At 45.8% G+C, this 25,682-nt stretch overlaps 1 protein-coding gene and 1 long non-coding RNA gene across 2 annotated transcripts; one reads left to right on the top strand and one right to left on the bottom strand.

The window, feature by feature from the left end:
• The first annotated feature begins 10 nt into the window (after nucleotides 1–10).
• FADS2 (fatty acid desaturase 2) lies at nucleotides 11–19,125 on the top strand. The gene is made up of 12 exons (XM_009287533.1): nucleotides 11–238; nucleotides 6,207–6,317; nucleotides 7,787–7,984; nucleotides 8,451–8,552; nucleotides 9,504–9,629; nucleotides 11,893–11,953; nucleotides 12,438–12,514; nucleotides 12,710–12,807; nucleotides 14,831–14,927; nucleotides 16,512–16,591; nucleotides 17,427–17,552; nucleotides 19,031–19,125. Exons 1-12 carry the CDS (start codon nucleotides 32–34, stop codon nucleotides 19,080–19,082), a joined length of 1,335 nt encoding a protein of 444 aa, XP_009285808.1. The 5' UTR covers nucleotides 11–31; the 3' UTR covers nucleotides 19,083–19,125.
• A 1,717-nt stretch (nucleotides 19,126–20,842) lies between these two features.
• Nucleotides 20,843–25,659, bottom strand: LOC103905672. The gene is made up of 3 exons (XR_657971.2): nucleotides 24,611–25,659; nucleotides 22,264–22,502; nucleotides 20,843–21,614 (listed from the first exon to the last, which is right to left on the bottom strand). It is a non-coding gene; the product is annotated as an uncharacterized LOC103905672 (long non-coding RNA).
• Nucleotides 25,660–25,682: the final 23 nt, after the last annotated feature.

The raw sequence follows: 25,682 nt of genomic DNA, 5'->3' as shown, positions 1-25,682 counted from the left end.
TTGGCAAGAAGACAAAGAAGCAAGTGGCCCCATGGGGAAAGGGGGTGAGAAAGGAGGGGAGTCGGGGGAGCCGGAGGCGCAGATCCGCTTCTACACCTGGGAGGAGATCCAGGAGCACAACCTGAGGACGGACAAGTGGCTGGTGATAGAGCGAAAGGTTTATAATGTCACCAAGTGGGCAAACAGACACCCGGGGGGTCAACGAGTGATCAGCCACTGCGCCGGCGAAGATGCCACGGTAAGGACCCACGCACAGACACACACGCGGCCCCCCCCCCCCCCCAGCTCTCATCAGCAACCTCTGACAGGTCATTGCCTTCCCGGTGGTTACTGAGAAGTGAGCCGGCTTCTGGGCAGCCGGCTGTCTGCCCCTCTCTCCCCACCTCTCTTACACCTGCTGTACACCCGGCTCAGCTCTTTTCGCCGCTTTTAGGAGCGAAAAGGTTGGTCCAAATTGATGCAGCTCCTTGCAAACAACTCCGTTGAGCTACGGCAATTCGCAGCATCTGGAAGATTGGTTGGTAGAGATTGCTGGGCTCTGCTTAAGTCCCGCTGTTTGGTCTTTGTCTCTTGTTTGTGCTGCGCCTGGAGCTCTGAATTCGTGAGCAAAGTGTCCCAAGTCTCCCCCTCTGCAGTGTGTAGCTTATGACAGGCAGAGTCACAGCAGCCAAGCACAAGAAAGGGTTAACGAGAAGCCAGTCTGTGCTTCAAAGTTGCTTCTGTGAGGAGGGTGAGCTCGAGGCTTTAAAACAAGGAGCTTTTTAGGTTTTTTTTCCCCAGGAGAGAATTCTCTAGAGAATTTAGTTACAGGTTTCTACAGAAAAGGAGGAAAAAAAAAAAAAAGAAAACTATTTGCTGCTGCTACAGCTGCCCCTGCACTTCATAGCTGGTTTCAGCTACCTCTCATGTTTCAGCGACTTAAAAACCCAACCAACCAACCAAAAAACCTTGAAAAAGGAGCAAATTGCCTCAGAGATTGTTGTCTGCAGTTTCCCTCAAAGCCACCTTCTTCAGAAGTGCATCCAGAGAGCCTGTTCTCTCCCCAGGGCATTAGCCCATAGTTAATAAAACTTAAACCGCCTCAGAGCTTTCCTGAATATGTGCATGGTAAGCGGCAGGAGAGACCAAGCTGTAACATTAACTGTTCGTCTCCCACGGCTCTTAACACCTTAGCAAGGAGGGAAGCTCTGTGTGTGGCAGAATTAATTGGCAAGAATTACTAACACTTTCCTTTCCATCAGCCTCCATTTGCCTGTGGTCCGTGGTTATTTTCCATTCTTTTCCTTGAAGCACTGAGATGCGCTTTGGTGTTCCTGTCCCCTTCCAATAAATCCTCTGAATGAACAGCTTTCTCCCTCAAAAACATGGGCCAGGTTTTACTTTCAGCTGCTTAAACGAAGGCCTGCTGAAACCACCGGAGGAGTTTGACTCCTACCCCCAAGAATTTAACTCCAATATCTCCACTAGAAACCAAAAAGCATCTGCTACTGCATTTGTCTCGAACCCTTTCAAGGGAGACTGAAGCACAGGTTTGTGATTCTACTACTGCTGGTCCTCCTCCCACCTCCCCACCCACCTCCCCAGGGTACGTTGCATCCCGTCCCGCTCTACGCAGAGCACTCTCCATGCAGGCATGGTCTTAAGAATGCTCTGAAATTGTTCATCGCCACTCTGAGCACTAAAACCAGAATTGTCATCTGGTTTCCAGCTTCCCTGTGGTGAATAACACTCTACCGCTGAAAAATCTCTCTCTCATTCAGGGTGAGAAAGCCTTGGCCTTGACCCTGTCAAGGCTTAACTTAACAAGTTGAATTCTGTGTTGCAAGATACCACAACTGGAAGAGTTTAGGAGGAGGAAAAGGCAATGATAAAAATTCAGTTTAACATGTTTACATTCCTAGTTCTTACATGGCTTTTGTCTTTCTCAGATTCTCCGTAGCACCACATGTAGTTAGGACCTCCAGCCCAGCAAACATGCACCAAAGGAACCTCAGCATCTCGTCCATTTATCTTGGACGAATCCTCTAGAGGATCATGTGTATCCGTCTACCATGAGCTGCCCACTGACAGACTCACTGAACTCCACATCTATGCCAGGCCCCCTGCTTGGTGATGTGTGAGCTAATTCATCTCGGGGTGCTCACAAGACAGCTAACAGAAGCTTCTATGACAGTTATGTTCAGCATGCTCAGCTCATGCCAGTCAGGTTAGGAGTGCCCAGGCTAGCTTACGCACGAATTTCCCCTACACTGAGCATTCATTCGTTTTAGGCCATACTTTCAACATGCTGAGACAGCATACTCGTCTGGGACAACCTGTTCTGGTATCACATCATGCACGGTTGCCTTCAGAAAATGAAGGCAAGAGCATGCAAAGGCACCTCGCAGTTTCTCTGTTTCAGAGACGTTCAAGGATGTGAAAGAACATCCTTGTACTGACTGCACTAAGGACTTCAGTGCTCAGGTACAGTTCATACCTCAATAATATGAAGCTTTTTTTCACCAAAAGCAGCTGGAATAACTCCCACTTGCCCACTTCCCCTAAGACACTTCAGCTTATTTGGCCAATAGACCATGAAGTTGGGAGGTCAGGTGTAAATATCACATGGTACTTCCCAGAGAGTATCTTTTGCCTTTTGCTTTTTATCTCCTCTAGTACAGAACCGAGGACGATTCCAAAATTCAGGTAGTGTCTTACATTCGGGACCTATTAGTAAAGGAGATGCATGAGACATAGCTAATAAAAAAGCAATCCTTCCATCACTGTAGCTTTCTGTCTGATGAGGGTAAGAGTATTCAGGAGATGTTATTCTCTCTCCTGCTTGGAGGCTATACTGAAGAAGCCCGTTCTCCACATATGCCAATGACATAGATGTGTATTACTTCTCAGGGAAGGTAAAACTTGCCTGCTGCCAGTATTTCCTTCATGGCTTAGGCTTGCGATAGCAGTGAAGTGGAAGATAGGTAGTGTAGTTTTGTGTAACAACTGCGTTTTGACACGCATGATTGCATTTCTGACCAGTTCCAACCTTTACTTTTCATTCCATCCAGAAAGAAGTGAGGCTATTAAGTTCAGAGGCAGAGGAGAACTCTGCCGGGGAAAGTCATGACAGAGAATGTATAAGCATGTTTAGAAAACTGATAGGCTACTGGCAGGGAAGCCCCAGGTAGACAAAAATACCTTCTAGGTGGTCAGGCAGAAGCTGCTGTTCTGAGTCACCCCCCCAATGAATACAACGCCAATCAGCGAGATCTCCAGCACGGTGATCAGGCGGTACCCAGTCAGACCTCCAAAGACTTTTTTTTTCCCCCATTAGTTTAAATAACATTGAGCCAACATTCTTTAATGCTTCTTATGTGTTCACCCTCTCCCTCTTTCCCCTTCTTCCCCTTTTTTTGCCCCGAAATTGCAAAACCTGGCAGCAGGTACAGTCAGCCACTCACTTCCCCGCTCGTTCTGCTCTTCCCTCCTCTTTCACATCATCTGCAAATCATCTGCAAATTGTGCCAGGGAAGGAAACTAGCAACCAGACCAGACTTCAGGCAAGTCAGTCCTTAAGTGTGTCATTCCCTGTCTGTAGAAGGGAGAGGACGGTATTTTTTAACCTCAGATGGGCTGTGAGGATGGCACCAGAGAGGGTGAAGTATGCATGAATTACGGTAAAGCAAATTAAATTCCTCAAAGCAGAGAAGGAAGCTGATGATTCAGGACAAGTATTTCTCTGCATGGCAAACTCCAAACTGTCTGCAGCACAGGGCTGTAGAAACAGCTTTGCTGTTTTACCTAGAGTTTTACCTTCATTTTGGCACCAATAAAGTAACAACCAGCGGCTAACCCAATGCAGTCAGAAAGCACTGGTCTCACTCACGCTGGGGTAAGTTTTGCCAGTGATGCAGTCTTCATGAGTGGACCTGGACAATTTGATCCAAACTTCCCCCTGTGGTAACAGGGATCGCTTCGTCCCTGAAATTGGTTACAAAAGGGGACAGACTGGGCACTTCGGTACTGGCATGAGAGCTGAGCTGAGAGTAACTAGGAAATTCTGGTGCTTTACAGAAGAAGTGCACCTCAGTTTCATTTCTGGCATTTTGGTTTGCCTCCCCCATTGAAATGACTTTTTTTCCCCCCTTCCTTACTTCTTCCCCCATAGCCTCTGGCATTTTAGGGCTTTTATAATCTTTAAATCATTCCACAGAGTTTTATTTCTCTCCTGCACCTGCATCTAGCTCGTCTCTCCCCCTCCACCCCCCCGCCAATGCTACCTCTCTAACTTCTCATACATCATTTCTTTAACTTCAAGTTAAATGGCTCGGGTCAGCTTTCACTCTCCCTCCTTCTATGCCTCCCGCAGCAAAACTTCTGTGGTCAGAGTATTATTCTGAAGCTCAGTCCAAAGTCTTGGAATCAGGTGAAAGCTTCTATTGATTTTGGTGGACTTTGGGACCAAGGTTGTTGGCTAGTATTTTTGAACACCAGAGCTAAACTTTTGATGGAGGTCAACTCCCAGAAGGGTCAGCTGGACACAGTGAGCACTTTCCAGCCTGCCCTTTCTGTTTAGAGCCAGAAGTGAGATTTTAGTTGGTCCCTACTATTGTTAGGCAATGGGACAAAGGTGGAAAGGCTGAAGCATGGTACTCCTGAAGTACTCCTATTTTTGACTGTTTTTTCTGTACCAGTCTTAGCACTTCATGTAATTACATCTTTACAGCTCTCCTAGGTGCTTTTCTAGAGTTAACTCCAGTTCTGTGCAGTAAGAAAAGGGCAAGGACAGAGTAAGAGTTTCTGACCTTCGTCAGCTCTCTGTCCCTACCACTATCTTTGGGGTTAAAATTCAAGCCATGCCAAGTGAAAGGAGGGGTGCGCAAGATCTCACTACTAGCAGTAGTGCATCCAATATATGCTCCCATCAGGCATCTGTAGGACATAGGTAGACAAAAACGTGTGGAAAGGGGAAGAAGTACAGAAAAAGAAGAGCCAGGCAAACTCAAGAATGCCAGGATCAAAAAGACTCTACAAACAAGGCACTGTCCTTCCATATTAGAAGAAGTCTTGAAAATGTGTAAGAAAAATACTATTCCAGGTGGGTTTCCTGCTTTCCCAGCCTCAGGAGTATATGGGATAGGATTTATTTCACAAGTTTCATCCCTCAATTAGATTCTGATGCTGAAATTTAACAAGCTATTTATGTCTATTATCACACGTTTGAGAGACTTCAGTAAAATATACCCAACGTTCAAGGCATGTACTGAACAGAAAATACGCACGCAGTCTCGCAAAAGATTAATGGGCCTCTTGTAGGGACAAGCAGCCGTATACCACAGCACAGTAGAAATGACAAGAAGTCTTATCACATGAATTGATAACTATCAGGTCTTCAAGAGTGTTAAAATCCTTAGCGTATTTCAGAGTAATGAATAAGGTTGCCTTTTGATGTAAGTACTTTTTTGAATGGGGTCCTAGCCACTGCGAAGTTTCATAGCAAGCACTTTAAAGCAATTGCTTAAAGTTCTGGTATACAACCGAGTTTTTGGTTTGGTTCCTTTCTAAGACATTTTACTTGGACTTCCATGGAGATAGAATTGCCTATATAGCTAGAATATGGTTCGAGAATAAAGAAGAGTCAAGATAGCATTCAATTACTCATCTTACAGAACAAAAAGAGAAAGGCAGTCTCCAAACTGAAGAGTCACCACTTTTTCCTCAGCTGTGTTAGTGCTGGGATCTACAGGTCTGGCCAAAACAGCCAGTAATATGTTTTGTATCTGCAGTCATGTCCAGGTTCAGTCACCGCGGTCACCCCCTCTCTTGAATTGCTTCCAGGCAGCAGACTTTCAAAGGGTATTTATATCCCAGCGGGGATTTGCACAAATTCCTCTCTGCCTACTTTCTAAGGGAATTAACAGGATTTAGGTATTTAGTTGCTTAGAAAAAATTTCTTGAGGTGCCTTTCACCATACGTCTAGATAGCTTCCCAGATCTCACCACTCACTTCCTACTAGATAAGCAAATTCATCAGCCTCTAGTAGAAGTACCGCACTGAACAGCGATCACAGAGATGGACGTCTGTCTGGCACCCCTCTTTCACAGTAAGGTGGGGGGACAACTGCAGAGGAGGACAGTGCTGGAGACGGACGGGAATGACACAGCGAGTAGAAAGCAACAGCTCACTCCTGAATCTCACACAGTTACTCGTATTTCCACTCCAGGATGCATTCCAGGCCTTCCATATCAATCCCGCCTTGGTGCAAAAGTTTCTCAAGCCGTTACTTATTGGAGAGCTTGCTCCAGGGGAACCCAGCCAGGACCGAGATAAAAACGTGAGTATTTGTTTCTGAGCTGGGGTTTATGATGGGTATGCTCCACCATTTTTTTTCCTCTCGGCATGTCCTCCAGGTCAGAGGCAGGCAGATTATAAAGGTCTGTTCACTACAGGCAGCTCCAGAGAGGGAGAAAAATGCTCAGCGACTGAACATCTCCATGTAGCAATGTGCACATCCCAGTATAGATTAAAATGTGTGTGGGAGGGAGGCGACACGTCCAGTATAGATTAAAATGTGTGTGGGAGGGTTGCTCAGACTGGCTGTACAAGCCTTTCCTTTCCTGTAGAGCCACCAACCACTGATTTCTAGCAGCCCCTTGTGCCCACACTGGACAGGTCCTATACTGGAGGGAAATGGGAACTGAGGCATGTGGACTGGGAGATGTGCACCAGCTCTCGTGACTGGTGTCCCTTCTGCGATTCCTTCTCTGGTGACCAAGCTCTAAAACACACGTCACCACTTGCCTGTTACAGGGAAAGGAGAGGACTAGGCAAAGAAGTCTGAAAAGACTTCCAAACAAGTTGCTCACCACCTCAACAAGACTTGAATCTCTTTCACTGTTTGCTCTGCAGCTCCCTTTGACAGGTTAACTCCCAGGGAAATACCTCTTTGAGACTCAAACTGGCTAATCCTGCTGAGCCCAGTACCAGCAAAGCTCTGGGGAGCAGCCACATTTGTGCCGTGCATGGCACGAGCGGTAGGCACCTATGGGTGAGGTGAACCAGATGTCTCATTTCGGTGGCTGTTCTTAAGTTGCAGCAACCCAGCAAGTACCTTTTCCACCCACTCGGCATCCTCAGGGCAGCTCTGTATCCCTCCCAGACACTCCGTTCATTCATTATTCAGGCACAGCGCATGGCATGACTAGCTCTTGCCACGAAACTTAATCCTGTCCCGTTGTTTGTGACTGGCCATGATTATGGTGTATCTGTATCACTCACAATAGAAGAGATGATGCTAACCCGCGTTAACCCGGGAACGCTCTTCATGAATGATTGCACGGTAGCTGACCCACATATTAAATAGATGACGGGTGCTCTGATATTGGGTGCTCATCATCAGAGCTCTGGAATTATGCATAAGTAATAGGACTGAATTCAGCTTCTCCAGCTGCCTCTTTAATACTTGTAAAGCTCATTCAGACGAGAGTCATCGGCTGACGGAACTCTCAACAGAGCCAGGTAGTGCCGCTGATTCACAGCAGCAGGCTTGAATTACTCTCCCAGCTCAAGGTGCAAAAGGTCAGGACGTGGGCTCGGACCAGCCGGGATGTTTATTCATAGGAAAGTGCTATGAAAAGCTAGAATACAGTGTGAATATGGAGGCAGGTCCTTCCTTACTTCTGGAGCAGCCAACCAGTGCGAGAAACAGCCAGGGTCCTTAGTACGGAACTTGGCTTTCCTTCCTCAGACACATTCAGACTTACTTATAAGCTGCATACTGTGTCTTGCATGTCTATTTTGCAGTCCCAGCTGGTGCAGGATTTCCGGACCCTGAGGAAGACAGCAGAGGACATGAACTTGTTCAGAGCAAATCCTTTGTTCTTCTCTCTTTACTTGGGCCATATTATTGCAATGGAAGTTTTGGCTTGGTTAATGGTTTCATACTTTGGTACTGGCTGGATCACAACTTTCATCCTCGCCTGCATCCTTACAACTTCCCAGGTGAGAAGTAGTAGGCGCAGAGCGTACTGGCTATGCAAATCACTCAGGAGAAGGCCAGCGTGTGCTGAAATTTTCATATTAGATTAATTACCAGTGCAAAACATTCAGACCAGTGAAAAATATTCACAACACACCTGCCACTGTGGTGCCTTCTGGCCACCCCTACCCACTGCCGATTGTGGTTCACACATTTTTCTCACCTCTTTGGCCTTTCCTTCCACATGTTGGTGGACTTGGTGGTGTTGGGTTTATGGTTGGACTCGATGATCTTAAGGGTCTTTTCCAACCTGAATGATTCTATGATTCTATGTTCCCCTCCACAACGAAAAGAGAGATCTTCACCTTCTCACTCCAATTAATTCCCCCTCTTGCTCACACTCACGACTTGCCTTCTATCTCCATTTCCTTTTGTGCTTAACTTTGATTTCAAACAGCTTTCTAACTACTTTATTTCCCTTCATCCCAGGCCCAGGCAGGTTGGCTGCAACATGATTTTGGACACCTCTCTGTCTTTAAGAAGTCCTCCTGGAACCACATCGTCCACAAGTTTGTCATTGGACACCTGAAGGTAAAGGACATTATGGACCCAGGGCACTGTGGAAACAGCTGAAGTCACTTTGACTATGTACATCAAAGTAGGAAACTGCAGCTCTAAGCCTTTCCACAGTGAGCAGATGCACAGAGATGTTCGTGACCATTGCACATGGAGCTGTTGTGCAGAAGAGATAAGAGAGCGTAACCATAGCTGTTAGAGAACACCGTAGTTCCGCAGGCTTCAGTGCAACTGCACCAATTTATAGCAGCTGAGGACAAAGCTTATTAAATTGCATAAACCCCTATTTTAACATCATTATTTTTGCCGTGCCCTCCACCTCCTTCACACTAAGGTATAGTATTTTTCAAATGTCCCATCCTGCTACATCCCATCCATTCAAGACGCCTTCAGAACTTCTATCCTGGGCAAAGTCCAGTGCAGGCCAGGCATTTCAGCATCGACCCGCAGCAGGAACGTATAAGGGGTGGGACATAGCTTTGCCCATTCTCCCAAACCCACTTCGCCCTGTCTGGTTCCTCACAGGCACAGGCAATAGAGGGAAACCAGTATAATCAGTAAGGCAGCAAGGGGGTTTAGTGGTGGACTTGGTAGTGTTAGGTTAATGGTTGGACTCGATGATCTCAAGGGTCTTTTCCAACCTAAATGATGCTATGATTCTATGATTCAGCTACTAATAACAACTTCACATGTGGGAAGACATGATGACATGCAACTCGCTCAAGGTATATTTATTCCCTGTACTTTCAATATGGATGATCCTTAGCGAGGGCAAACCAGCCCTCTGAAACCAGCAGTCTCATCACAACTGACAGCTTAGCCACTTACTGCTTACTGCTATTTCAAAAGCAAGTAACAGTTTGGCCATAATCAGAGTTGCACTGTTCTAGTTTATATAAATGAATCCTACCGTTAGAGGAACTGTACTTTTCCATGGATTGACTCCTTATTCTTGTATCTGCCCAGGGTGCCTCTGCCAACTGGTGGAACCATCGTCACTTCCAACACCACGCCAAGCCCAACATATTCAAGAAGGACCCAGATGTGAACATGCTGCATATTTTTGTCCTCGGAGATACACAGCCTGTTGAGGTATGCCAAAGTGGGTAAAACGTGGAAAACCATTGTCCTAAGGGCTTCAGAGAATGCTTGTGCAAAACCAAGAGTTGGCTAGTATTGGTAGACATGACTTACACAGTCAAGACTTCTGGGAATGCTAAAAAAGGAAATGCTTCATCCAGGGATTTCATCTGTCTATGTTGTCTGACAGGAGTTTGGCCATCGCACCCTCCCAAACCTTGGGCTGAAGAGCAAGACTGACTGTATAATTCCCTATCCACTTACTATATTGACCACAGGAAAAAGTGTTTTGGGGTAGCTTGGGAAAAGCAATCAAGGTAGGACTGGAAAGAAAGTAGAAAGTCATTAAAGAAAACTTCATCCTGCTGGCTTGAAATATCAACATGAGGGGGAAATATGGTGTTCCTCCGTACTTCATCAAGAACGTTTCAAAACTGATCTTCCATTTCCACAGAAAATATCTTCCAATATTAGTCCAGCTGTGCTCCAGGCAACCTATACAAGGTCCTCTCCACTGGAGCCTTTCCCGTGCAGTTGAGGGGATATTGCTTGCATAAGCAGTACTTTCTTACGTTAACTATGTACTGTTACGCTGCACATGAAATAACAGGCTATGTTAAGGTATTTTAATTCAATCTGTCCTTCTAGAGCCAAAATATTTACTGTCTATTGTATAAAAACCTACACAAAGGACGTAAACCACGTACCATCCTTGGTAGTTTTTACAATGGAACGAGGATTTCTAGTTTTAAAAACAAAAAACAAACCAAAGAAAACAAAAAACCAACCAACCAAACATCTGCAGCAAGTACAACACAGGGGAATACAACATTAAAAAGTTAATGGTTTCTCAGCCAGCTTTTGTACTGCTGAGAAAGTAACTCCAGACACATGTAGGGGACATACATGCTGGTATATGGACAGGTATAGAGAATGTCTTGCACGCACAGAATTTTCAAGAGGCAGAAGGGCTTTTATATATGACTAAAAAGAAAGCTGCCTCCTGGGGTATAAAAAAGCTAGTATCTAGAAGATGTAAATCAGTATCACGCTCTTAAATGTGTGGGTACCACCCATTGGAAAATCTTGTGTCTGATAACTGGGTTTAAAAGCAGACCGTGGCTCTACCACCTAAAGGGAAAAGTAAGAATGTAAACATTTATGACAACAAGGAAAACTGGATCTCCGTCCTACAAAATATCTGAAATGTTAGGCCGGCATCAGTCTATCCCAATACTTGTATATAATCCTTTTCCAGATGATGCTAAGCACACAGCCTTTCAGAGCTCAGACCAGAGTGAATGATGTGGCTGATTTATTGGTGCTACAAGACTTACCTTCATTGGGAAGTTGCTATGCCGGAAGCAAAAATGCAAATTCACAGCAATCCAGATTCTCCATGCATTAGCTCCCTGTGTGAACACTCCTGGAGCTCAAAAAAGACACTTCTGTATAGCTCTAGATATTTCACTAAGGAGATGAGGTGAGGAGACCAGGTGCTCTTTGCTCCCTCTTTTCACTGAAAAGAAACAGGCACCTGCAAAAATGCAACAATCCAAGGTCCGAACCTGTGTTTGGAGAAACTTCTTTGCATCTGCTCTCTGTAGGTGGACGATAGTAATAGAGGAATCGGTGCAGAACAGCTCTCAATGACAGCACTCTTATTTCCTATCACTTACATGTCAAACTAGTGACACGACATTATAGATTTAAGCATGTCTGTTTGACTTGCCGTAGTAACAGCTAAGGACCACTCCAGTTTTCCATCTGTTGGTAAAGTAAGCTTTTACAAGACCTGGCTAATGGCAGGAGTTCGTAGGGGCTGATGGCTGCAGAAGTCAAAAAGGATCAAAGGTTGGGACATTTTGCATTGAAGACTACCCAAGGATCATTGTCTTGCACTGGCAGCCTGTGTAGCAACTTACCAAAGGTCAGACTTTATGCCTATCGCATTTGTATTGGTAGTGAAGGAGATGATAGCAGCTCTTAGCACAGGCACAGGCATGGCAGAAGGCGAAGAAATGCATTAAAATGCCATCAGGCCCTCAAGTAAAGAGACATTATCTGAATATCAAGCCAGAAGACTTTAAAAAGGAATTTACACCTAGTACAATTACAAAGTCAAGATATTTAACCATACCAAAACACTTTTTACCTTTAGGGGTGTGGGAATTTAGTCAAAACTCCCCATTCAATAAAGAAGTATTGCAGAGAATCTTCTCTTACATGTGAGTGTCATAATCCAAGCCTGAGCTTTCTCCTCTGTGTCCTGCAGTATGGCAAGAAGAAGCTGAAGTACCTGCCTTACAATCACCAGCACGAGTACTTCTTCCTCAGTGAGTATCTGCCCTACACTCTTCCTCTTTCCCTGAATGCCAGTTGACCTTTCCAGCCCCTACTGTGTTAGCAGAGCAACTCCTTAAGTCTCAACTCATCCTTCCCTTCCTCAGGACCACCATCCCCCGTGCAGGTCCCCAGATCAGTTCAGTATATTCTCAACGATATCCAAGCATCTTGAACGTTGCCAGCACGGTCGTGTAAAGCAAGGCAAACAGCTGAGACTGGGAAATAACCTCTGTGTGAGAGGCTCCATGGAAAAAATGCATGTTGCCAGTCAATGCTCTTCGTCAAGATGAATAGGTGTGAAGCAGAGCCGCCTTTCTTCACAGAAAGGCAACCACCCCCCGTCACCAGCACCTCGCCTCTCTCACCAGTGCTAGGCAGACTTTACCTAGAAACAGTCCTAAATCACTGGCTCACTCTCATGTCACGCGCCTTTCCACCCCTCTAATGGCCAAAACATTTCCCTTTGCTTTGCAGTCTTCCCGCCTCTGCTCATCCCTGTGTATTTCCAAATCCAAATCATCTCGACCATGATCAGGCGCAGGTTCTGGGCGGTGAGTGAAACGTTCCCTCAATCTTTATGGGGGCCGGCTGGCTCGTAAGAAATCACACTTGAGTAGGGAGGGAGGCCAGTGGGCAGGGATCGCACTTTGCTGTATTAATTACCCAGCGTCCCTAACATCACCAGCAACGACACGTTATATGAGATATAGGCAAAGTGATGCCTAATGTCTTCTCTCTTCCCCTAGGACCTAGCCTGGGCCATCAGCTACTACATGCGCTACTTCATCACATACATCCCATTCTATGGCGTTCTGGGATCCCTGTCTCTCCTCACTTTTGTCAGGTAGGGGATAAAGGGTCTCCCTGCTGCTCTCCCCTCCCTCCAGTGCCAGATGAACCAAGTCTCAGCTCTGCTGTGCCCCACAGGCCTTCCCTATTTAGGTTCTCTGTGGTCACTGACCTCACTGTGTGTTATCTTGGGTATTCCCACTGCTTCACTTACCTCTTATCGTCTCCCAGTTCTACCTCCCATCAGCAGAGATGGTTCTGGTGCTCAGCATCTTCCCCTGCCCTTGTAATGGTCCTGCCAGGATTCTCCTTTCTTTCCTCGTTCCCTGTTCTCACACGCTGCCCGATCCCAACACATTTATGCATTTTTTCCACTTTGGTCAAGGCTGGACCCTTCCGGCGTGCCTCAGGCCACCCTCTTCCCAGCTTACCGGGAAGGTAATTCATGAGCCCTCCTGAGCACCGTACGTGCTTCCCCTGTAAGCTCACCACTTCTCCCAGTGTGGAAGATGCATGGCCTGTACGCTGCATGCACACGTCATTCCTTCTACACAGAGGTTTGGACCTCAGAAAGCTGTCTCACACCACAAATCGAAGTGTTCCTACCCTCCAGTCTGACCCCTCCAAAGCCACCTCCTTCAGTCTAGGGAGAAGTGCTTCTTGTGCCTCTTGATTTTGACTGGTCTTCTGGCCCCGTATCGTTACCAGGCTTCATGATTTGCTGCTCTTAGTACAGAAACAGTATTAATCAGCCAGCTGCTGTTTGACTGATGCACGGAGACTTCAGTGAGAGACCTAAAAACATGAACTACAAGCATGAGCTGCCAAAATGAATCGGGCATGGCAGGGCTTGGGATGCTTACACACTGAATGGTTACAGTATTCCAGATGGCGGCACTGACTTCACGCTTTCTATCAGGAATTTCTATTCACGATAGAAATTCGTGAATTTCTATCCTGTATGCAATAGCTGCAACTCTTCTGGCTAATACCAAAGGGTGGCATTTAGTCCCACAGTCAGCATTAGTTTTAGGAAAACACTTCATCACAGTGAAAAACATTTTCTAAAAAAACCCTCATTTTTTGAGTAAAAAGAAATGGCGACAGATGTACAAAAACCTTCGTGACTTAAGTTGTCATAGTTTCAAAACACTTTGGACCTAAGGAAAACAGGAGATTCAAAAGGACATCCATTTGTGTAAGTGCCTAGCCAACCTTTTCGGTCTGAAATCAGGCTGAAAAACTTATGACAACTGACCTATTCTTTCCAAAACTTTCGTATTTTGATTAAGCTAAAAGTGGAAGAAGAAAGGCAAAATTGCAAATTGAGATCATCTGCTCTTTCAGAAAACAAGCCTAAAGACTAGAACAAGGATGCTTCTGGACAACTCCCTTGTCAACATACATCTAAGTCTCAGCATAGAGAAACTACTTTGGGTAAATAAAGAGAAGAAAGGGCATTTCTGTAGACTACTGTACAGGTGCTAAAAATGCAGTTATATACTATAAGCGATAAACAAGCTGCTCTAAAGCAATACCCAGCCCAGTGCAGAGTTGAGACTTACGGTGAAGGTACTGAGAGAGCAAAGGGAAGCTGGAAGCTCCAGTGTGCTAAGCTTGACACCCAGAAAGCTAACACCAATGGGCAGGTGGATTTTGCAATCAATGTATATCCAGCAAGCAATGGGAAAGATGAAAACAGTTCTGAGAATTTCTAAATAGGGGCTTGGTTTTTTTTCGGGGAGTTGGGTCATCTTTATTTACCGAAAGGCGAAAGTAGCACGGGAGATCAATCCACTTCTGAGGAAGAGGGAGAGGGATAGCCCAGTAGGATGTCCTCCTTGTCTTTAATCATAATTGCTTTAGTCCCAGAGGTATAAAGAGGGGAAGGGAAATTCATCACAGAAGTGATTCTCTCTGGTTTCCATAGAAAGAGAGGTGTTTACTTCCATACCTGGGAGAAATACTCTCTTTGCACGTTGCGTCTCCTGCTGCTCCCGGTAAACCCCCACTCTATTTACCTCATATCCTGGCCTGCAGTATAAATTGTCATATTTTTTGCCTGTTTGTTTTTGAAGGTTTCTGGAGAGTCACTGGTTTGTGTGGGTCACCCAGATGAATCACATTCCAATGGAAATTGATTGTGAGAAGCACAGAGACTGGCTTAGCTCTCAGGTAACCGGGAGGGGAAAGAATACTCCTGAGACACCCCAAAACAGATTAGAAATTTACTCAAAGAGCGGATGGGTTACCACAATCCCCAGGTACTAGTACACGGTCTCTGTCCATGATCCCTCCTATAAAGATGATCTCCCCAGAGCCAGTAGTGCTGAGTCAAGACATGGAAGTCCAAGCTTCTGTAATGAATTTGACAATCAAAAGTTTATATTTTGTTCTTTCAGATTTGAGGCAGTATCGGGTTCAAGAAGCATGATTTGGCTTTCCTGTGTGGTGTATTTTGGCATAAACATATGAGCAAACAGAAGAGCCCCAAAGAAAATCAAAGCTGAAGAAAGAGCTCAATATATTTTTAAAGTTTATATTTCAGCAATAAGGACTGAAATGAAAACCAGCTGCTTTCTAAATCTTTTTAATGCCTGGTCAGACAAACGCACCCTGCTGAAAGGATACCTCTATTTAATAAGGACCACCTTATTTACAGTGGTCCAAGTCCTATTCAGACCTAGAGGACAATGAGAGCAACTTTGACGCTGGCTATATGAATTTGGAATAACTGAGTTGAGAGAAGAAATCAGCTCATGTGTTAATTAGTATAATTAGCATCTGTAGTTGTTAACGGGGCCTTGAAGTGAGCTTTCAAAGGCTGACAGTCAATTTCTCTCCCTTGTGCTAAAACCACTAAAGCACTAAAAAAGAAAGTGCTAAAAGCACTATTCAGGAAAGCACCTAAGCATTTGGTTTAAATTAAGCATGTGACTAGATTCACTGAAGTCGAAGGTGTGTTCAGATGTTCACCTTAAGCTTTTGTTTAAGCACTTTATGCAACTGCAATTTGTAGACACAGAGAGAGAGAGGTTGCAAGGGTGAGAGATTTGGGGAGGGGGATTATGAGGGCGGGGGGGGGGGGGGGAGAGAAAATGTGCGTACGATAGAGGGAGATAAGCCCCTTTGACACCGATGTGGTTTTATGATGCATCTTGGGGAGGTGAGGAGACCATATCTCCTATGGTTACTATGTAGAAATCACAGCTTAGCCAGTTCAGAGTGTAAGAGGATTTTAGGAAAGACTACCCAATTTTACAATCATTAATAGCAACAGTAGCTAAGAAATACTTCCAGAATATTCAGATCTTGCACTTAAGGCAATCGGGGCAATAACTAGATGGGATGGGGAAAGCAGCTTCCTGTGTCCATGCATTTTTCCTCCCCCCTTTTCCACTTGGTACTGTTGTTAACCGTCCGATCTTCAACGGGAAAGGCTGAGATTTAGGAGTCTGTACTTGGACTGCTATGTGACACGTCACCAAGCGTCCACAAACTGCCTCCTGATATTGTCCCCTTTACCACCGGTCAAACCCGTGGAGACACGGTCAGCACAACAGTTGTCAGTAAGCCCCGAAGGAGGATTAAAGCTCCCCTTGCCGCAACCAGCTATCTCAGCACGGCAGTCTTCCGCACTCCGACAGCTCAGCCGTGCAGTAAGACACACGTCAGCCCCTGCCACAGGCAAGAGGAGCTTCGTTCTGATTTTAGGGCGAGACTTCACTAATCTTCACAGCTGCTTTCTTGCCTTCACAGGTGGCAGCCACTTGCAATATCGAGCAGTCCTTTTTCAACGACTGGTTCACTGGGCACCTGAATTTTCAAATCGAGCACCAGTGAGTATGGGCACAGAATCATTTGGCCGTTACCGGGTTGTCACAACACTGGACTTGAGGCGAGGGAAAAGTCTGCTAAAGGCGCACGTGTGGGATGGGGCAGGATCTTTGGAGCACTACCACATGCCAAGGAAAGAGAGTCCCAGACTACTGGGGGTCATAGGCTGCTTCTACTACAGGCATGGCATCTTTCTCTCTTGCTACCAAATACTTCAGCTTTCACTTTCACAATATTAATTTGGGGTTTAATTAGGAGTCAGTGGTATGAATCTACCAGGTACAATGGCTATGGACTCATATCCTAAGCTAAGAACTTGAACTTGAGTATCCACTTCAGAAATTTCCTCTCCCTGACTAAAAGCACTGCAGTGTTTTATAGCATGGGACAGCTGTGTGGGACTGTGTATGCTGCTGGGTACCAGGTTCCAGGGAAGACATTAAAAACAGGGCCATATGGACAATCTGTTGCCAGTGGCAACACACAATATTTAAAAGAGACGGCATTTAGGGTAAGGCTGACTGGTTTGGAAGTCAGCTTGGGAAACCGCCATCGAACAGCACAGGGCAAGGTGATCCCAAGTTCTTCTTTACCTGCTTCTCTGTTCCATGAGCTTCCAGAGGCGGGAAATCAATGCATTCAGTTTTCACAAGCCTCCTTGAAACAGAGGGCTGTAAAGCATGGCTACCTCTCTGTGCCTCTCTTTCTTTTGTCTGCTTGTACAGCTTGAGGAGAAGGCATTAATAATTAGCCCCACAGAGGAGGCAGAGATGCCCATCCCTTGGGGTTAGTCTCTATAGAGTTTTCTCAGGTTTGTTTTCTCTTTCTCTGTTCAAGCCTGTTTCCAACAATGCCACGGCACAACTTCTGGAAGGTGAAGCCTTTGGTGAAGTCATTATGTGCCAAGTATGGAGTCCAATATGAAGAGAAGCCTCTTGGAAAAGCATTCGTAGACATTGTTGGGTAAGGTCCTTTTAATACCATCTGCAGCCTGCAATTCGTTCTTACATGATCATCCTATCTTTTCTAGTACAGAGAATTCGGGACACTACAGATCCTTCAGAAAGACCATGTCGACATTTTGTAATCTGGTGTCACTTGGTTAATAATCTTCATACTGCAGCCCAAGGAACACCTGCAGAAATGTTGATCCACAGCAGGAATGACACAGCTCCGCTGATTTAGTGGACTAACGCCAGGTGACAACAGATGGGAAGCTGCTTCACTGCGTCGTGGGGGAAGCAATAACTGTCCCCCAGAGCAGCTTCTGCAACCAGAGCACTGCTATCAAAGTACCAAATACTTAGCATTTAGACGGGTAACCTGATCTAATAGGGACCTTTTTTATAATACCTTTTTAAACGCTATTCTGACAGCTGATGATTCTTGCTTTCGGGAGCTGGCAGCATATCGTCAGGCTGCAAAGTGAGATGAATCAAAGGGGAATGAGTCGGGTTACAGCCCATGCTGTTTCCCATTTGAGCCCTGCCAGCAGCAAAGGGCTGTTCCCTATAGACACAGTTGAAGCCTAGGCTAATAGTCTTTGTCAGGCAGACTCTGGGTTAACGTTTCTGTCTCAGTTACTCCAAGGGGAATAATTCATGACGGGGAACATGAGAAAGTATTCCGCAGGCCAGGGATCTCCACTCTCAAACGATTCTAAGCAAATGCAAATTAAAGCAGATTGGCCCCATCATGCAGAAGGGCTGAAAACTGTTTCAAAACCTCCTTCGGTCCTCAGCACGGGCAGCAGAGCGCGGAGGAGGGGGGAGGGGGGGGGGGGGGGGGGGGGGGGGGGGGTGATGCCCAGCATCCCACCATACAGAGCCCACGTCCCTGCGCGAGTTCTCAGAAACCATCTCAGCAATTACTTGTCCTCCCAATATAAGGATCATCTCCCGTAAGCCATATAAAGCTACATTCCCAGCCTCCAGACTGCATTCTGTTTGTTTGTCAGAGGACTTTTGGGCCCAAACCAGCTCAGATCTGTCACATAAGATTTGCGGAGCTGAGGCAAATGGGAAATTCTGCAGGAGAATTCCTGGGGGCAAGTGGGGAAACTCCTTCAGAGATGCAATGTGGTGAGCCCAGGCAATTCTGCTCTGTTGTTTATTCAGGGGCAAGTGGGGAAACTCCTTCAGAGATGCAACGCGGTGAGCCCAGGCAATTCTGCTCTGCTGTTTATTCAGGGCCAGAGGGACTACAGATAACACAGTGGGCATCAGGTGAAGCTCTTGCTCGCTGAGTCTCAAACTGGTCACTTTGGGGCTCTAAAGAACAAAATAGGTAGCTCTTCTTGTTGTATCTGCTATACTGGGGAAAGACATTCAGTGTCCTAAGAATTCATATTCAAATTCAGTAACATGCTTCTTTGTAGGAAAAAAACCGACAGAGGGAAGATTCACATGCCAAACAAACTTATCTTCATTTTCTTTCCACAGGTCCCTAAAGAAATCTGGAGATCTATGGCTGGATGCTTACCTCCATAAGTGAAGATGAATCTTAATGGGGAGGTGTGAGTGACAGGGAGGGATGGGGGGGTGCGCGGGGGGGAAATCACACGTGTGTCTTTTACTCTCAGATTTCAGTCTATATCTACGTGCACAGTTGGAGGGGATTTTCCTGTCTTGTGAACTGCTACTGGTACGGGCTCAGGCAACCTGTTTAATCCAGACATTTAAAATGTGCTTCAGAGGATGAAAAGCGATGCCAGTATTGCACAAAACGGAGAGTTGGGAGAGGAGGGAGAGAAGGAATGTTTAAAAAAGGGGCATTAATATCCGACCTTGACCTTCTCTTCACAAGATTCATTCCAGTTCTACCTAAACCACACAAGTCCCCGATTCACAGATGCATAAGACTTGTTAGGCTTTCGTGAGTATTTACAATCCAAGGACACCCCAGTCATCTTACGCCTCTTTCCTCTTTCCCATGTTTGTGTAAAAGAGCTCAGCACAGAGTTTCATTTTGCTACCAAGGAAAAAAATAACGCGGTCCGTGATGCCCATTGCAACAAGGAGCTCAGGTGGGCTGCGATGCCCGTCAGCTCTGCCTGCAGGAATCGCACCCCACGGGGACCCGCAGCTGCTGTACCGCGACGGGGCTTTCAGCCCTGCCCGGAGCCCCGCTGCCTTGGGCTCCCTCCTTCCTCTCCCTCCTTCCTTTCTCTAATCAGAGCATCACTTTAGTAAAAGGTGTGATACTGACCCTGCACAACTAATGTCTAACCACCTCTCAGCAGGGTTAATATAGCTGTATTTTTATGACCAGCCCCTATTTCCAGGGGTCCGTGGAAGATCTTCGGGCTTAAACAGCAAAACGTCTCCTTTAGGAGAGGGTCTATTTTCTCTTTAATGAGCAACAGGTCTGCCATAGCATTATGGTTGTCAGTAAATTACACAAAAGACCAAAATAAGTTACAGAGGCAAAACTTACTAATTGCTCGTGAGTGCTCCAGTGTAACCACAAATGGTCTTCTCAGCAGAGCAGTTAGGCAGCGTGCTGCAAAAACACACGCTTCTGCCTGTCTGCACATGCCTGGCAGAAACCAAGCCTCTTTCTGCTTGTCAGAGGCCAGGAGCAATGGCACTGTCTACCCTTCTCTTGGGAACAATCAGCGAAGAAAATGAGTTCTCCCTGCAAAAGGAGGAGCTGCCCAATCATTTCACTTGGCCCCCCGGCCCTTCGGGGAGGCGGCTGAAAACAGAACTGACCAGGACATGCTGGTGATATGAAACCTTCTGGAGAACCCTCTTACAAGTTGTCCAAAACTCTATTTTCTGCCCAACACCTAATTACCAAAATCCATTAACGGCTTATCAGGAGATATGGTTGAACAGCTTCAAGGTGCTTCTGTAACAGGCAACCTGATCCCGACTAAATCAAGGGCTTTAGATTTGATTGTAATACAACCGAAGAGACATACCCTTCAGTTTATGATAAAGGGCCATGGTTCCAAAAGCAGCCTCCAGTTCCAACAGCTATCTCGTTGCTCGCTCAAAACACCCAATACTAGTTATACTCTAGTTATTAGGCAATGACTTTGCACGCCCCATTACTTTGCTCAGCTCTGAAACTGGATCCTCTCTACGAAATCCCAACAGAGTCCCACAAAATCAGCAAGGTTCTTTGTGCACAGAGGCAACTCCAGGACTGTGGCCAGCCACTTCAAAAAAGAAATGTATTCCACCACCCCCCCCGCCCACTTTGGAGAATAAGATGAGAATGTTTCTTTGCTTACAGGCGGGAAATTCGTAGGCAGGACTGCAACTTAAGCTAGCGAGTAATACTTAAGGTTTGTAAAGGGCCTGTTCTGGTGTTCTTGCCCACCCCTAAGCTGGCAATACCTGAATATCACTATGAATGGTTAGGATGAAAAGCTACTGTCTCCGGGGTGTCTGAAACTCGAACAGACTTTGAGCAAATTTTATAGTTGATTTCTAATAGCATAAACAATAACGTCCTTCTGGATGCTGTAATTTCCCAGACAGGTAGTAACGAGCTAGCCTGGAATTGCGGCTAACGTTGTTACGACTGCCTTAATATGTGCATCTCTTTCTGACTCCTTGAATGTATCTCACCGTCTCTGCTCCAGCAAGGATGACCACAAGCACACAGTAGCATCAGCATTGCAATCTTTTAAATATTCAGCTTATTTTTCTGACAGTTCATATTTTTTTTACCCCTCCAGTTCTTATTTCCAGAGCAAATATTTTCTCAATGCACACGCCTCCTCCTCCTTAGCGCTGTCCCCTCTTCTCTCTCTTACCTTTCTTCTTGGGAAACTGCTTTTTAACACCTAGAGAAAATGCAGAAAACTGGTAGCTCAGCCTAAGTAAATAGTCCTGCTTTAGCAGCTTGCCTTTCCTGCTTGCCACTGACCAGTCTACTGCAAGGCCTGTTTTTCTGCTAAAAACCCAAAGTACTGCCAACACAACGGCCTGGCCTAACAGGAGACAGCAGCTACTGCTGATGATGGCTGAAAGAACTTGAAACGTTCGAGGAGAGCAACCGTGCTGCAACGATCTGCAGAAGGAAAGACCAGCTCTTAGGCAAATGGGCAATTTTTTTTCCCAAGACCTTAGCAGAAGATACCAAAGGGAAGAAAGGGGGGACAGGAGAGATCTCGATATTAACTTTTCCCCAGCTACTTGCTTCTTTCAGACTCTCGAAAAATTCCCTTTTCATGAAAAATGTTCAGTTGCCCAAATCCAGAAACAAAAACCGTGCAATGTTATAGTCAGAAGTGATTTCCAAGGGTCACGCATTGTCCTTGCTATTGCAAGATAAAAAGGTCTGTTCTGCAAAGAATAGGTCACCAACCCTTTGTAATTAGCAGTGTATTTTTCTTTTTCGTTGTGCTTATATGTGCAAATAGTTTGTCTGGTGAAAATGTAAGATGCTGGTTACTTTTTCAGGCAAAGCCTCTCCGGCTCATATAGTTTCTTCCCCTCCCTCCAAAAAATCCCAGCCCTCTATCTTGGAATTCAAGCTGTTTCGCACGTGCCTTGATGTATAAGTTCTCCATCCTTTAACTGGAGCAGGTCAAACAGATCCCTGACAAAGAGCCCTGGAAGTCTGGAGCAGCCTGCTTTGTTATAATTTTAAGTAGCACCAAAGTGAAATTAGGTTTACAGGAGATGTTCCAGAAGTTTCAGTAAAACTGCAAACTTACGTGGATATGGAGTTCACATGACCTTGCTTGGCTTTGTCTCCAACGTGGGCAAAATGCAGCAATCACTCACAGATGAGCGTCCCTTTGCAGGTTACAATTAGCCGGCAAAATAGTTCCAACACAGAAATTGAAGTACAGGTTTGCCCAGCTTTCTGAGGACCGTGACTAACTAGTTCCTCTGAAAATAATGAGGTGAAATCTTGTACGCTTTCTCTCTTGATAAAGGTCATTCAGTTGCGCTGTAACGAGACACAAACACACAAAAAAATACTCTGTAAAACATGCTGGGAGCCTGCCAGGGTTTATTTAACCCAGCTAAACCACATCATTGGCCACATGAGCCCTTGGCAACGGAGAGAGGCCACAAGTTGGAAACAGAGAGTTCGTTTCAGGGCAGATAATAAAACAATAGGCAGGAAATGACTGGCTTTGCTTCTCTTCAGTCCCTTGTTAGCAGGGACTGGAGTAGAAGCTGGAGGACCAGGATGGTCAAAGACAGTTGGCAGAGAAAGGCATTAACTGAAGCAAGTGCAGCGAAGGCAAGAGAAGCCTCCGCGCGGGAGAGAGATGGGCATGTGTTTTGGGAGGAGAAGTACAGAGATGGGAGAAATGTGGGAAGGGAACCGGCTGGGGAGGGATGCATGACAGAGTGGGAGAAAAAATACCGAGGGGGTGGAGAGAGAAGAAAAAGCAACTGGAAATCAGGTGCCCCATGTTCTCCCATTCACCGCTAGTATCTGCCCGGACAACAGCTTGTGCTGGAGACACGAGGCCAGAAAGGGCAGAGCACAGGCTCGAAGGCGACGGCAGAGGCTGGCAACATCACTAGGCATCTAGTAGCGAGCTGGATCTTGCATTGAGCTCACCCTCCCCCAGTTCTGAGAGCAGGGACGGTACAGGGGTAGCACACACAGTGCCCTTCAATACTGCATTTCAGTCCCCTGCAAAGCACGTGCTTCTCCTGCACTCTGGCTAAAGTAGGTTAAAGCTGTAGCCTAGACCTTCAGCAACAAAAATTAACTCCACTGAAGGCCGTGGGTCTGCGCCAGCTTTGTGAACTAACATGAAATCTAGCCCCGTGTTTCCAGGCAGAGGCACAATGGAAATTAGGGGATTTGCACTGAGATTTTTCCTTTAAGCATGGATTTGAGGAGTCTAAGATCCCAACTGCTTACTGAAATAGGGCTTGGGAGGCTCAGAGCACCAGCAGAGCCTCATCAGGACTTATCTCCAGGTACCATCGCTCCTTGCTACAGGGGCTGATCATGCTGGCTGGATTTTAGGTCTTCATTAGGGCAAAGACATCCTTTTCTTAACAAGCTGAGCTGCCGTTTCTTTCTGTAACGAGCATCTTCCAGTAGATGCTTTCCTAAGAAAGCCTTCCTAAGAGAGCCCTAACATTTCAAATGTTTTCTAGGAGTTGTTAAAACATCAAAACCACATTCCTTATAGGACAGCTCTCGGTTGCTGGCTGGATTTTAGGTCTTCATTAGGGCAAAGACATCCTTTTCTTCCTGTAACAAGCTGCCGTTTCTTTCTGTAACGAGCATCTTCCAGTAGATGCTTTCCTAAGAAAGCCTTCCTAAGAGAGCCCTAACATTTCAAATGTTTTCTAGGAGTTGTTAAAACATCAAAACCACATTCCTTATAGGACAGCTCTCGGTTATTTCATTCTTTAAAAAAAAAAAAAATTTCAGTAACTCAAGAACAACAATTTTTTTCTTGTGTATTCTACTGCTCAATAAAATCATACCTATTTGTTGACCATAAAAATGCTTTATGTGTTTTTTCCAGTCACATCCAGAGTCACTGCAGTGCTCAAGGAATCTTTCCTCTCGGAGCACCTCCTGAAATACAAACCCACTAGCTTGTAGCATGGAGAAGCCAACTAAGCCAGCTAGGACATTTTAGGGCGTGAATGTCGCCATCCAGGTCTGGCTCTGAGATCAAGAACATACGTTCAAACTCAGAATTCTTAAAGGGTCAGGGTAGGGTTTGGCATAAAGGGTGATTCAAGCCTGAATTTCAGCTTTAGTCTTGTAATTGCTGTTCTTACCAGTTCAAAATCAGATCCCAGACCAAGAACTGTAAGAACACTGTGGAAGCAAGCTCTAGAAAAGGACTTGGGATCAGACTTGCTGATTATGGCCTCCCTTGTTTTTCCTAACTATGTTTTTTGCATAGAGGAGCTGTTAGCTAGGGATTGTGGAAAGTCCTTTTTCCACTTCACAGGGTGAAATTACTGAAACTACTTTTATAGCATTGACTTTTATAGCATTGACTTCTATAGCATGGAAGGATTTCTTTATCAGCCTTCCCACAGCCCAGGAACAATGGCACTGCTTACCTTCATCTTGGGAACAAGCACCAAAGGAAAGGAGATCTTCCTGTAAAAAGGCTCGCCCGGCCATTCAAACTCAGTCTCCAGGCCATTCAGGGAGGCAGCTGAGAACAAAACTGACGTGAAAACTTCCATAGAAGCTTCTAACAACTGGTCTAAAACTCATTTTTCTGCCATTCATGGCTCATCCAGAGGTATGGTAAAGCAGCTTGCAGCAGCTTTTCTAACCGACAACTTGATCCAATGCTTCAGCGGGCTTTAGGTCAGCCCAGAGGCTTTAACAGAACCGTGAGACTGTTAGTTCTTGCAGATAAACCCATTTGAGCCGTATCACCAGGTAGAGGAGCACACGACAATGGGCAGCGGCCGTGAGTAGGAAATGCATAGGCCGTCCTAGGTCAGGCGACAAAACGATAGCTGGGGAAGGCCAGTCTATGGTTATCTGTAACCTTAGATCGATACTACAGTTTTCCAGAGTACACATTAATTGCTTCATAGGTAAACTCATTCTGCACAGAAAGCCCTCTATGAGAAGTCATAGAACTCAAAACAGAAAGTGAGCCTCCCTTGCCCCATTATTAGGACTTTTATGCAATCCTAGAATAAACACATTCCCCTAATACAAACAGAGGAAGTTCTTACACAAAAATAAGCTGTTCCAAATTGATACATCACCTGGCTTTCGTCCCTGGGAGTACAACTGTTCCCAGAACCTCTGAGCATCCCAACGCAACATAGCTTGAGCCTCTGAGCATCCCAACGCGACATGGCTTGAAGGGGAGCAAGGACCTGATAGTTCCGAGTTCACATTCTGGATTAAGATGCCTACACTCCAGCCACACCTCACAGACATGCTAAAACGCTCTCTGCTTTTACACAGGGCTTGTACCTCTGCTGGGAATCCACAGGCATTAGTTGAAAGGTGGCAAGCTAGCCAGTTTTCCAAGTTTTATTTTCCACAAGCTTAGGCTCAGCTTATCCAAAGTTCAGCTCATCCTTCAGCTGGGAGCTTGGGAAACATACTGCCCCGGCGAACCCAGTAGGACAAGTGGCTGGGTTGTCTTTTTTTTTTTTTTTT

Source organism: Aptenodytes forsteri, unplaced genomic scaffold, assembly GCF_000699145.1.
Source record: "Aptenodytes forsteri isolate BGI_AS27 unplaced genomic scaffold, ASM69914v1 Scaffold202, whole genome shotgun sequence".
NCBI classification, from domain to species: domain Eukaryota; kingdom Metazoa; phylum Chordata; class Aves; order Sphenisciformes; family Spheniscidae; genus Aptenodytes; species Aptenodytes forsteri.
This window is presented reverse-complemented; position numbering and strand designations above follow the sequence as displayed.